The sequence below is a fragment of the Larus michahellis genome, chromosome 8 (genome assembly GCF_964199755.1).
Source record: "Larus michahellis chromosome 8, bLarMic1.1, whole genome shotgun sequence".
NCBI lineage: Eukaryota > Metazoa > Chordata > Aves > Charadriiformes > Laridae > Larus > Larus michahellis.
Window position 1 is genome coordinate 32,399,108 of NC_133903.1, and position 13,303 is coordinate 32,412,410.

The following is a 13,303-nucleotide window of genomic DNA, read 5'->3' on the forward strand; positions in this document are numbered from 1 at the left end:
AAACCAATGTTTTGAAATTGAAGGTGAAGTCCAGAATTCTTGGGAAAAGATAACATATATAAATTAGCTGTGTAAGAACGGTCCTAAACAGAGCTTGGAATCTATAAATAACATAAATATTTAGTGGTGTCTAATGTGAGAATATATTATGCAAATTTACGCATTTTTTAATAAATAAACATCTGTCAGTAATTTTTCAGGTAGTAAGCATGCTTCAAAAGTGCATAAATCAAATGAGACGTGTATGTAATCAAACTTGTAATAGTTGAAAGGAATTACCGTTTCAAAAGACTGAAAATTACCTGAAGCAAATATAAGCCAAAACCGTGCTTGAATCTGTAGCTCAGTGTTTCCTTTAGATTTCAGGATACAACTGAGTTCATATTACCACGTTCATGAATAATATATCTGTGTTGGTACCCTATATAGTAATTACATGTGAGTGCACTGTGGAATTAAGTGAATTGCATTGGTCAAAATACGTTCTTGAGAACCCTGAATATTTCCAAGATTCACAGTTTAACCAGTAGTGAAACAGCAGTTCTGTAACAGAAGGTGGAACAGCAGCTAATGAATTAAGTTACTGTGGCCAAGAAACATTAGGCCTTGTAAATTTTAGCATAAGAAATGGGTGGATTATTGGTTCAGATAGTTTGTCTTTGCAGTTAGCATTTTTTAAAATATTTAAACCACAAGTGACAGTTCAAATGAAAAACTCTTGCTTTTTTTACTGTTGCACAGGCAAAAGGCAGCTCGAGCTAAGCTTCTATCCGGTATTATTTCCTTTCTCTTTTTTTGTTTTGAGCTGCTCAGAAATGTTTGACTGTTATGGTCTAAAAATTCTCTACTGGCTTTACTTTGAAATTTCCCTGACAATGTGTTTGGTTTTGAAATTGGAACGAAAATTTCAGTTCTGATCTCTTGAGATATGTTTAGCGTATCACTTGAAGGAGTACTGCCATCAGTTCTGAAGGGGTTTTTTTGGTTACCTTTATATATTGCAAAATAATGTGTGTCAGATTTCATAGATTTTTTTTTTTCCTAAGGTTTCTGGATTTTAATAATTTTCTTTTTGCTGTGCTAATGCATGCACTGTAAATTTCTCTGTCATATCTTGACTTGCTGTTCCATTTCTGTGATTTCCTGTGCTCTGCAGCACCAGGAGGCAGCGCTAGTCCTGGCAGTTGTGTTTTAAAAAAAAAAAAAAAGAGAGAGAGACTTGGTTCCCCCTTCTGGGAAAACTGCCAGAAATATACTACTTCAAAAGCTGAAATATATTCTAAGAACTTTGATCAACAGTCTCGAAACATTAGGCTAATTCTGCCTTCATTTTCAGTGCATGAGAAACCAAAAAGGTCAAATGTGACTCGAAATGCATGTCAATTAAGGTGGATGTGGAATGCCTGGGTACTTGAAGAAAGTCAAAGTCCAGCCTTTCACTGTTAACTATGAAATTTTTATAACGGTGTTTGCATTAAGAATACAGAGGCATTATAGCATGTGTACTCTTTAACAGTATTTCAGAAGTCAGTATGTATAGATGTATCCTCACATCAGATTTCCTAATTTGACAGAAGAATTTTGCAACTAATGAAGACTATAGACTATAGAACTATAGACTACCGTGCTGTCTATATGTGGGCCATAGTTTCTAGAGCACAAAAGCTTTCTGTTCAACCATTTAATAAATTTGTAAAGATATACCTGGTGGCTGGTAGGAAATAGGGTTAAAGAGTTGTGGCACTCCCAAATGGCTTTATCCTGATAGTGTTCCAATTTGTCTTAAAATACTCAACATATTCTGTTAGTTTTACACTGAACGTTATTATCTAGTGCACGTCAGGGGCTATGTTCTGTGATGTGTAAAATCACTCTCCAAATGAAGGCTGGATGTATGTAGAAGACTGTTACCTGAATGGGAAGTGAGATTTGGTTAACGTGTAAGGGAAAAAAATTACGAAGTGTAAGATGAAATATTAAGCAGAGTTCAAAAGGCTTGTGGCAACACTGAGCATTTGGCACAGCCATTTCACGTTGCGTAGTTGACATCTAAAGCTGCTCCATGTGGACAGGAGACCATCTTAATTGTTACTGTGCTTCTGTGACCTTCCCTAAGATTACCTAGAAATATTTTTGTTAAATATAGTCACAATACTTAATTTGACTATAGAATTTGTTTTCGTAGATGTCTTTTGGTGAGAAGTGATGACTTTTCAGAGGAGTTCTTGTGGGTCTGCTCTGTGATGGTGCTTCTTCCTTTTAGTTTCAGTCACATTTTCTTCTATTCAAATTAAAATACTGCCTTTTTTCTTGATGTCTCATTAATGGAAGCTCAGCATGGACAAAACAGGAAGAATGCTTCTTTCTGTCATGGGGGAGAGGCTCTAGTCTCTTTATTTTAGACCTGTGCATGGATACTGCTTTCCACATTTCCACATTGCGACAGTGTCTCTAAATGCAGTACTTTGAGTTAAATAACATAACTGAGACCTGGACTTTCTTTTCCTTTCCCATTTTCTGCCCTTTCTCATCTCAAATCTGAACTACTACATGCCTTCCTCTTTGATCTCACAAGTTGTGTCTGTTCCATCGCCTCCCCATTTTGTTTTCCTGGCTGGGTTGGGTATATAGCTGTTCTCTTTATGTGTATTAGGTCAATGGTTCCCCATGTTTGTCTCTGCCTTCAAGATCTGACATGACTTAGAATTATTCAGTTATCCTCTCTTTAAGAGTTACTGGATCTCAGGCCATTATTTGTTCCAAAGAATTGCCAGTTTTGAGTTCTTATGAAGCTTTCCAACAAGAATGTTTATTTTCTGCTATTAAAATTTTACTTGGCTGAAATATGTACAATATTGATAAATGTTATATTAATGTGTACAAAATGTATGTTTGTGGAACTCAATGTGAGCAGAAGCAAGTGGCAGTAAGATGCTGTGGGAGGAAGGACAAGCAGATGGTGACAGAAACCACTCTTTCTGAATTTGTAGTTGCTACTGAGTCCAGATGACACGAAGTAGTATTCTTGATTTGGTTTCCAGTAGGATATTCAGCAGAGTGAAAACAGTTTAATTTGCAGTTTCTTTGTAGTAATTGAACCAGGAGAATGCACAAAATAGCATGTCGGGTCTCTTCTTCTCATTGTACCCTTTGTGCTTTGTCCTTCTGTGTGTGGTTTGCCTTCTTGTGATTAGGGAAGTGGTATTCATCACTTAGAGACTAGGTTGTCTCTTTTTCCATGGAACTGTGTTTTTGAGATGCTGCTAAAATATTATCTAAATAAAACCGGAATTAAAAAACAAATCTTCATTACTTCCCTTTTATTAATGTCTACACTACACTTTGAGCCAAAGGAACATCAGGAAAGATAAACTCTGAAAATAACAGTATAAGTTTGAAGAGCTTCTAGGGAAGTTTCTTAACATGTGTTAAGTCCGAGGTCCAAACTACGCTGAAAGACCATGCCTGAGGAAGCAGTGGTACATCTCTACTACTGCCACCCTAAAGTAACCCTTGCAACAGAACCATCATCACCCTGAGCTACCCTGTGGTGTTCTGAGCAATAAGCTGTTTAGTGGTCACTTCCAAGGGGGAAGTAACCAACTGCTAGGTACTGGAATAAAAGCTCACAAAGCATCCTTAAAGGGTGAAAGAGTTGTAAATCTCTGAAGTCAGTGACTGTAAGGCTGTATGAGCTCACTTTATGAGCTATTTTTTAATTAAACCTTAGCTACACAACATTTAAAATATTATGTGAAACTGCGTATTTCAACAAAATTCCACATTCATTATGTTTCTGTCTTACATTGTTCCACCTTTCCTTCCCTTTCATTCCAAAATTGGAGACCTCTGTGTTAGAGATTCAGACAATGAATCCTTTTATCTAGCACTTACATTCATTATTCATTGTGCATTGTCAGTGGATTGCTACTTCAGGCCTGAATTAGAGATAATTAATCTTAGGAAAGCACTTGTAATTTCACATTTTATGAAGCACTATTGTCTCAGCACGGCAGTGCTGTGGTGGCAAAATACTCTAATGCTCATTGTTGCTATGTGGTATCATATCTCAATATTTATGTGCATTCAAGTCTTTGTTTTGCTTGCTTGTTTGTAGGTTTACGTTACAGCAGTCATGTTTGTGTTTTGCTTTGGAAATACTTTTTGGTATTTTTGTTTTATGCAGAATTTCAAACAGAGATAGGTTAAATTGTCATTTAAATGGTGAGTTAAAGACCTTCATCCTTTTCCATACTGAAAAGGAAAACGACAACTTGGGAAAGTGATGGACTTCGGAGCACAAGGAATCAAGTAGATTCCAACTTGGCACTAATCATCACTTCAGATGATGAGTTAAATTGGTAGCTGGTAATCGATAAGATAGAGTCTACACTTAAAAACTAAGGCCTGATGTTTTCCATCTGGTGGCTAAATGCTTCTAAACCTTGCTATGCACATAGCCGCCTGGGAGCTCTGGTTGCATGTGTGAGCACGTATGTAAGAAAGTTGACTTCATGTATTGCAACCTTTTTGTTCAGTTTACATGTCTGCATAGGGAACGGTTCCTGCTATGTATCCTAAAATAGCTTAGAAATTATTCTAAAAATATCGATAACTCTTGACAGTACTTACAGCTGGTATTTCTAGACTGCTGAAAGAATAAAATTATAATCCATGTCCACATGAAGGTATTGGAGAAGTGATTCAATGCAAAGTTACCGGAGATCCCTTAGTTGCATAGCACAGAGGGGGATTTTTTGGAATAAGTATGTCAATATATGCTTGTCCTTCTACTGTTCCTTCCTATGCTGTTGACTGCAGTAGGAGACAAAAAACTGAGAGCTAAAAATGGACTCTTTGTTTTACTTAGCAATTTTTTTTCCACTTAACAAGAACAGTAAGGGCTTTAAAAAATGCTTTCTTAAGTCTCTCCTGCAGTATTTGCCTAATTGTTTTCAGGAATTTCACAGTAATTGCTAACTAAGGTATAGTGCTTACTGCAAAGAGATTCTTTGATTATACTCTTCATGAGAACTGGCACATCATAAAAACATTTAATATAATTTTTGCTTATTATTAGGTTTTCCACAGCAAACATAATTCCTTTGTAGAAATGTTAATCTTATCACAGTCCTTGAAAACAGAAATTGGGGAAAAATAATTACAATTTTAAATAAGAGTGTATTACACTGTGCAGCTTATGCTGACTAGAGAAACACATGTCCAACCTGAATTACCCTGTGATTCTGACCTTGTAAGTGGAGTCAAGAATTAGAATTTATTGTTACTCTAATTAATGCCCTAGCAGTCTAATCAAAATGCAGCAGTTTTTATTGTTAGCCAATTACAGCGATGCTAACACTTGTAGTCTAATTCCTGCTAATTCCCAATAATCAATGTACACAAGCTTCTTCACATCGACCCCGTTCAGACTCACCCTTCCAGTTCCCAGAGCTCTGCTGGGAGGAGGATGCAGGTGGTGGCTCTACGTGGGATATGCTGGGTGCATTCAAGCAGTCAGTTGCTAATGCTTTGCGTTGGTGCAAAAGTTTACCGATGTTAATCACGCTGGTTTTATTAGACCTTTATCGTATCTGCTATAATTTCCTTAAGACCGTGCAGTTGCACAAAGCTGAGCTGAATCTAAACCCAAGTCAGACACAAGTCGTCTGACTGTAATGACTTCATTGCAGTTATGTTTCTCAAGTGCAAAGCTTGTACTGCTACACTAAATCCAGGTTCAAAAAATAAGTTCAGGCCAAGAGAAGTCCAGCCAAAATGTGGGAAGTCTTCGGGCTTCATGTTTCTGAGGCAGTCTGAGGCTTGTGTCCAGCTAATAGCAAGGGCACTACCGTCTTTATAGGGCTACAAATTGTGTGTGTGTGTGTGAGAGAAACCTGTGTGCAACACGCATGCTGGGGGGGGGGAGCATAAACTGACCTTTCAGATCGACTTGCTGAGTAATAGTAGCCGAAGACAGAATTAGTCTGCTTGTAAAGCTATAAGCTGTTACAGTTGTGATGGAAGCACTGACATCTCTTCATGTTGGCCAGGCTGTAGTAAACCACAGGCGAAGGACAGCTTCTGCTGCGCCGTCATCTGGTCTGCAGCAGCTCCTGCGAAACAAGCCTTCTGATCGCTGCCAGGTGCCATGTGTAATTTTGACATGCACTTGAAAGGATGTTCTTCAGCTCTTAAAATCTTTCATTGTGGCTTCCATTTTTCAGTGTAAGACGTTCTTCAGTGTTGAGTCACCTTCTGGTGATGAAGCGTGGAGGTTTTCTCATGTTTACAGTAGCCTTCTTGTGAGCTGACATGGCTTATTACACTGGGGGCCTCTGATCCGAACTACAGCAGTTTGGCAAAATGGAAAGATAATCTATTCAGAAAGAAAATCTCTGTAAGCTGTTTGAATCTGGTTTTATAGGGTAGAGGTTCTTTGGAGGCCATGGATTGGGTGATTTGGGTTTTTTTCATTGTTGTTGTGGGTTTTTTTCCAGTCTTACTGTTGGAGCAGGTTAGCGTCTGTGAAACAGGAATTCTGGATTTCTTGGAAATGCTATTTATAGTCTTTTGAGGTTAGAGCTGGACCAAAGTCTAACGGAGAACCTCAAGAATGATATACAATGAATCCTCACATTGTCTGTCTTTATGTTTGTAAGGATCCCAAAAGACTCGGTTTTTCTGTCTTGCTTTACTTTATTCAGGTAATGTTTGAAATATCCAGTTTAGCTGAAGCTGTGACAAATTTGCCAGCCTGCTGTATGAAATGTGGCAAAAGTATCAGGAGTCATGTTTATAAAACTTAAGTCTGCCCTTTCATGAGAGCAGCTGCTTGGTCTAGTCTACTCCAGGCTGTTTTTAATAAAAAATAAGAAGTACTGGGAATACCAGCCAGAATACACAAACAAAATTTTGTCTTTCCATGCCTTGATCCTAGATCTTTCATAGTCCTGAGTCTAGGGCCTTATTTTTGTTGTTTTGTTATTCCTCTATGAGAGTTACTGATTTATGTCCCTATCAGAGGCATAGCTTATAAAAAAAAAAAAAAACTTGCTTGCAAAATTTGCTTGATTGTGTAGGGAAACACTGCTGGTATAGGTAAGTTAATAAGCCTCTTGGCATATTGGCACAGTCATTAACAGGTGCAAATTGTTCTGTTTTTTCACACAGTAAAACTCTTTTTGTTTTGAATCTTGAAATTGTGCTTAGGGCAATTTCTCCAAATGTTATGAGTAGATAATTTGTATACAATATTCTGTCTAAAATTCTGTCTGCACCTTTGATTAGGTTCTTCAGTGTGTTTGGAGTTCTCTATGTCTAACTTCTGCATTATTTATAAGGAAGGTTCTTATCTCGCTATTATCTAGAATTTAGCAAAAGTGTCAAGCTTCAAGATGTGCCACTATACCTTTTCCCCTTTTTCCCTGCTCCTCAGTAAAGACTTTCATGGATTGTTTTTTGGGAGAGAAGGTATAAAATTTTCCATTTACTGGTGTCTCAGGGTATGTACAATTATGATCTCATGCCTTCCCAGTACTGCCTCAGTTTATGTTCTGCCTCTCATATTTAGAACTTTCCTGATTGTTTCCTAAAAAATCACTACAGTCCTTCATGACTATACCAAATACTAGGGCTTTAGTCAAAATGATTAAAGAGCAATGTTTTTCCATTCAGAGTTGAGATCTATAACAGATGCAGGCTGTTTCATCTCCTTCACTAAGTTCCCAACCTTAATTCATAAACTAACTGTTCCATCGGTATTATTTACCTCTTAATACTTGTACCTGTAATTTCATATATAGTACTAACTCTTTTCTTCTACTACATCTATTTTTTCTGCTACACTTATTTTTTAGTGTTAGCATTCCTGTCTTGTGACTTACCCTGTTGTGTTTCTGTTAAGTCTCCCACAGTCTCCTCCTTGAGTAATTGCTTCTAGCTCCGTCTGTTTATTTCCCATCGTCCTGGCATTAATATACAAGTAGTTGTGAGATGGTTTATTCCCTTTCTTTCTCGGTAAGTAGTTTGGTTTACTTCTTTCTTTCCTCCTCCCTCTTTTCTTCTTACTATCTACAAGCCTGGCATTTTAGTTGTCTTTTTGCCAAAAAGTGAATCTTGCATCCACTCCAGGCTGTTTTTTTTTCTTATGCCAGCTCTGAAGACGGAAGACCAAGTATCTGAAAGCAAGTAGTGCTCTGTGTGGACTGTGCTCAGGGATGAAGTCTCTAGACTTCTCCTTTCAGTTGATTAAAGGAATGACAAACTTATTGTGCATAGTGGTATAGAAAATTTAGAGGAGGTTTAAGAGATCATATATGGACTTCCTGATTTGTTTGAACTTCTCTGGGGAGAGTGAAAAGAAGGTGGGATTCACATGGACAGTTACACAGTTTAGGAGATAACCTCTTTGCAGACATTGAGTACTCAGAGTGCTGTTAATCCTATTTCTGTTTCTGGGGTTGGAGGCAAGATAACAAATGGAAGTTGTCAGCTGTTGAGCTTGTGATCATTTTGAGTTGATGGAACCAGGTACCAGTGATCTTCACAGCACATAATATATCTTCTTCTGGACACTATCTAGAAAGAAATGACGTGCATTGAAAAGATGTAACTGGAAAAGGTTATCTTATAAATGTTGTGGCAATTACTAACACTTGTAGTGCACCTCTGTTATTCTTCAGGATAGCTCAAAATGTAATAGACAGACCACACAGAAGCTGATGGGTGTTTTGACTGGGGTTTTTTGTTTGCTTGTTTGGCCTTCTTTTCATGGTGTGTGTGGTGGTGGTTTGTTTTTTTTTTTTTTTTTAATTCGCAAAGTAATGGCAAATGAGAGGAAAGATTCCTTGAAAAAGTAAAATTTTGGTCGTTTCTAAGGGGAATAGTTGGTGGCAGCATGTGGAGATGCACATCTGAGAAAGTGAAGTGAGAAGGGAACCCAAAGATGGTAAAAAAAAAAAAAAAAAGGGGAGTGAAAATAGAAAGGCATTAAATAATAGATGTGTAGAATGTGGACAAGGACTCAAAAGGCAGGAAAAAATTACTCCAAACAGAACTTGAAATTAGCGGAGAGTAATGTGGTTAAACTGGAGGAGGCAAAAATGAGATATATTGCAAAGTAATTTGGAGCAAGCATTATGCTCGAGATGAGATACATTGCAAAGTAATCTGGGAGGTGGGAAAAAAAAATGAAGAGCAGAGATGTCTTAACTGTAAAAGGCTATAAAAGTCAAGGTGACAGATGAGGGCTTAGAAAAAAGTGCTCTAGTAAACAAATTACAGAATCCGAACCACTTTGCTTGGTGAAGGGAAGGAAATGGGAGAGGAAGAATTGGAGGTCACAATGAAGTTTTGATCCTGAGAGAGAGTGTAAAAGTGTATGCGTTATTTAGAATTGAAAAGGAAGAGTGTAGCAAGAGACTAGGAGAAAAAGGTATGCTGAGCACTAGAAAGAGTCCGTTTGTGATAATGGTGTGGCAGGGATGGGAGAGCAGGCTGACATTTGGATTAGAACCAGCTTGAAGGAAATGTGCTGAATGATTGCTGTGTGCTTGAGCAGATGTGCGGAGGTGGCAATTAAGTCATTGGAAAACTTGTACTTACAATGGACTTCTTTCCTACAAGAGGGCTAAAAGAATCAATATAGCAGTGAATCAGTACCTCAGAGCATTAGGAATACTTCTTACTGCAGTGTTACGTCTTGCCGTAAGATGCACAACTCAAGTTGCTTTATGGATGCTGTGAAATAATGATAACGATAGCTCAATTTGCTATATTTTAATCACTTAATAAAAATGTCTTATCTTTTGTGCATAGATATTTGATTTAATGGATGCCAAAGCCCGTGCTGACTGCATCAAAGAAATAGATCTTCTTAAGGTAAAAGATTTGCTTAAAAAATGTGCAGCCTTCATCAAAGTATATTAAGTTTTTCGTGTAGTTGAGGTGTCCACTGTTGTCTGTGTAGAGTTTTGTAAGCCTCACTTAGGGAATTTTGTGATTTTTATTGCTTTAAAAACTAACATTGAGAACTAAATCCTATAGAAACATGGGTAACTTTTCGAGTAGAAGTTTCTGCTAAAACTACAGTGTTGTAAGTAACTGTGTCCCATGTACAATAAAATACTGATTTTAAAAATTGACTTTGCTGTTTCAGATAACAGTTTACCATACTATTGCGTAGATACATGGAAGCAAAATTCCTCTAAAATTGCGATTTCAGTCATCATGTTGATCCTAAAATGCCATCGTGTTCTTGCAAAATGTTTATCTGTAAATGTTTCTCATAAGTATAGACTTGTTGTTTTATACTTAAGTGGATTTTAGGGGTTGTTTTGTTTGCCTAAGTTTCATTTGTCAGTCTTAAAAAGATAAGACATGCTCTACACTAAAATGTACATTATTATTCTGCTTTCTTAGCAACTGAATCATCCAAATGTAATTAAATATTATGCCTCATTCATTGAAGACAATGAACTGAACATAGTGTTGGAATTAGCTGATGCTGGAGATCTCTCTAGAATGATAAAGGTAGGAATTAACTTTAAAACAAATATTGAAAGCTTGTAACGTTCAACTTCTTTAGCTTTTCATTTTGCATGCTCGTCACTGGGTGAAATGCAGTAAAAATGTCAGGAACTGTGGTGAAAAGTGGAGTTTTTAGGCTGACTTTTTTTTTATGTATGCCTAATCCTAGTGTGTAAGCTGCTATGTAAGTATTTTTAATACTGTTGTCCAGAATGTAAGTGCAGATGGGGACATAACTAGACTGAAATTATATTCGTGCTGGAGAGAAGAAAAAAAAAAAGTAAAGAAAAGCAGTGTCACTACCATTTAGAACAATACAATTTGATGGCATTCCTGATTTTTGACGCAATTTGTGTTCTGTGTTCCAATATTCTATTCTTTGTAATAGTAGTGAAAGCAGGGAAGGGCACATGAAGTGAATTTACTGGTATGTGGTTGTGCGTGGTGGGTTAATTGCTTTCTTTTGTAGTTTTTAAATGCCTTTTATTTAGCTAATCAGAAAAAAATATCCAAGACTTGTTGTATAGACTTTTTGTTTTGAAATTTATATTAACTTATAACTAGCTTTTTTTTATTTTTGTTTGTCACCTGACAACTACTTCCCCTCTTTTCCTACCCTTTTTCCACTGGGTCTTGATTTTCGTATGTTCCTTTGGTATACTTTCTTGTGTGCATACCGACGTTACTGTTGTCAACACGGTGTAACTGAACAAATAATGCCAGTCAATTAGCATTCGCCCAGCCACAGCCGGGCACAGAAGAGAGTTCTGCTGCTTTGCTTAGGACCTACGTGAATAGAGAATGTTAATTTCTTCATTAATGAGTTTCATACCGATTTTTTTTTTTTGGAGCTTTTGAAGATTATTCCTTTCTAGATTGATAATTGTAAGGTAGGACAGTCAAAATTCGGTTCTAAACAGGTTGACAGTGTTCTGTTAATATTTATATCCAAATCTGATATTTTTCTTCATCTCATGAATTATTAATTCTGTGGGCTTACATTTCATAAAACATAAAGGAAGGTTTGTCTTTTCTTTTGAATGTTCAGTTTTGACACAACAGTTATTAATATGAGTACTCTATGACAGATTGCCTTATGGCATGTCTGGTCTTATGACCCATTGAAGCTTTTTCTTTTTCCCCTGCTTTCCCCGCCCCCCCCCCCCCCTTCTCATTTTAACTGCGATGTGTGCATAATGGCTTCTTCAGTGCAGTTGGCCTCATTACACCTTGTCCAAGTCGGTGGGTATTTCTTACAGGCTCGATCTTGGAGGCACTTTGTGATTGTCCTCTTAACACAGGGATCATGTTTAATGTAGCAAACTTAGATTTGTGTTTGATGTTAATGACAGCCTATCAGGCTATTATTAAATATGTATGAGGTGTCACAATGCGCTCTGTCTTCATGCTGCTGGTGGAGAAAATGATTGGGTAGACTACTTGGATGGTATGAGTTTAAATGTGGGGGGCATCAGTATATAGCATCGTCTTCAAGAAGTATTTTAAACATTGCCTGAGAAATAAATGATATGTAATGGTATGAAAACTTCCTAGCAGAATGGCTGCCTGTCACACTGATAAGGTGAATATAATTATGTTGTGTTACTAAAACAAGCAAAGCAGGCTTTAGTTTCCAGTGTTTTTGCTAGAATGCTGTTCTAAGTTTGCTGGAAGATGTTGAGGCACCCCCAGAAGAGTGTTTTGGTACCAGACTTGTGTGATTTGTAGAAAGGATCAAGCATGTTTTTGAAATTGTAAATGACCACAGCTTGAATGACACTGAAACCAATGTTAATGTGAGGGAAAACTACTTAACTGGTTTACTTGGGTATTTGTTATGACATTATTGGCACATCAGAGAATTCTTGCGAAGCTGCAGTGCCTCACAGTGCACCTTAATGAATTCTTTAGTTCTTCCTGTAATGAACCACATCCTTGCTGCCCAGCTTTTATACCACCCCTCTTGTTACCTGTGAATAATACTCTCTTTGTCCCCATTGAGTAGACAACTGAGGAAAATCACTTGGTGCATTCATATGTATTCTAATAGAATTCATAGAATCTGCTGTATGTCCAAAAAAAAAAAGCAGCTGCGCGTTGGCATTTACAAATCGCACAATGAAATCGGAGGTATCTCTTGTGTTCTCTCTGTGTGTTTATGTATGTACATACACAGGTTTAATCCATTTACCTTATTTTATTTTTTAAATTACTTATGTCACAGGGAGATGTTTCACTACAGCCTTCAGTCTCAGAAGTAGGAGGATCCAAAACTGAGGATTTCTTTTTAATGGCCTGGCAGAATTCTTGGATGTGGCATGCCAGTAATATTGAGAGGCAAACGTTATCAGGGAGGGGGAAATACTTTCATTTGACTTACAGTTGATTTTGCACTAGAATATCTACCTCAGCACTGTGTAACCCTGCGTAAGGACGGTGAAGGAAGGAAGAATTTTCTGTTATCTGTGAACTGTCTGCTGGATACTATTACATCAGAGATTTTTACAAGTAAATAATTAGTAACTACTGTGCTAGTTCCCAGTTGCTCATGGTCTGTTGTTTGTCGGTGTCTGTGGTCTCTACTACTGTGGTCTCTACATGGCTACCAAGGTTAAGGGTAGTTCATGAGAACTCCTGTTGTCACTGTGTAACATCACCTCTTTTTGCAATACAAAAATATGTTGTAAAGCAGGTTTGAGGCTTGATCCCTTTTCCTGTTAGTCGTGGTTCTCCTCCACCACAGACAGTGACAGGGTGAAAATTGCTCTCTGGA

At 37.4% G+C, this 13,303-nt stretch overlaps 1 protein-coding gene across 3 annotated transcripts in view; it reads left to right on the top strand.

Moving 5' to 3' along the window:
* Positions 1–13,303, top strand: part of NEK7 (NIMA related kinase 7) — a 79,913-nt gene that overhangs the window by 23,524 nt on the left and 43,086 nt on the right. For 2 of the 3 annotated variants that reach the window (XM_074597076.1, XM_074597077.1), the window contains exons 4-5: positions 9,820–9,882; positions 10,423–10,533. The exons of the other annotated variant lie outside the window; for it this stretch is intronic. In XM_074597076.1, the coding sequence (XP_074453177.1) occupies positions 9,820–9,882; positions 10,423–10,533 (174 nt within the window). The remainder of the gene's footprint in view (positions 1–9,819; positions 9,883–10,422; positions 10,534–13,303) is intronic. 3 annotated transcript variants of the gene reach the window in all.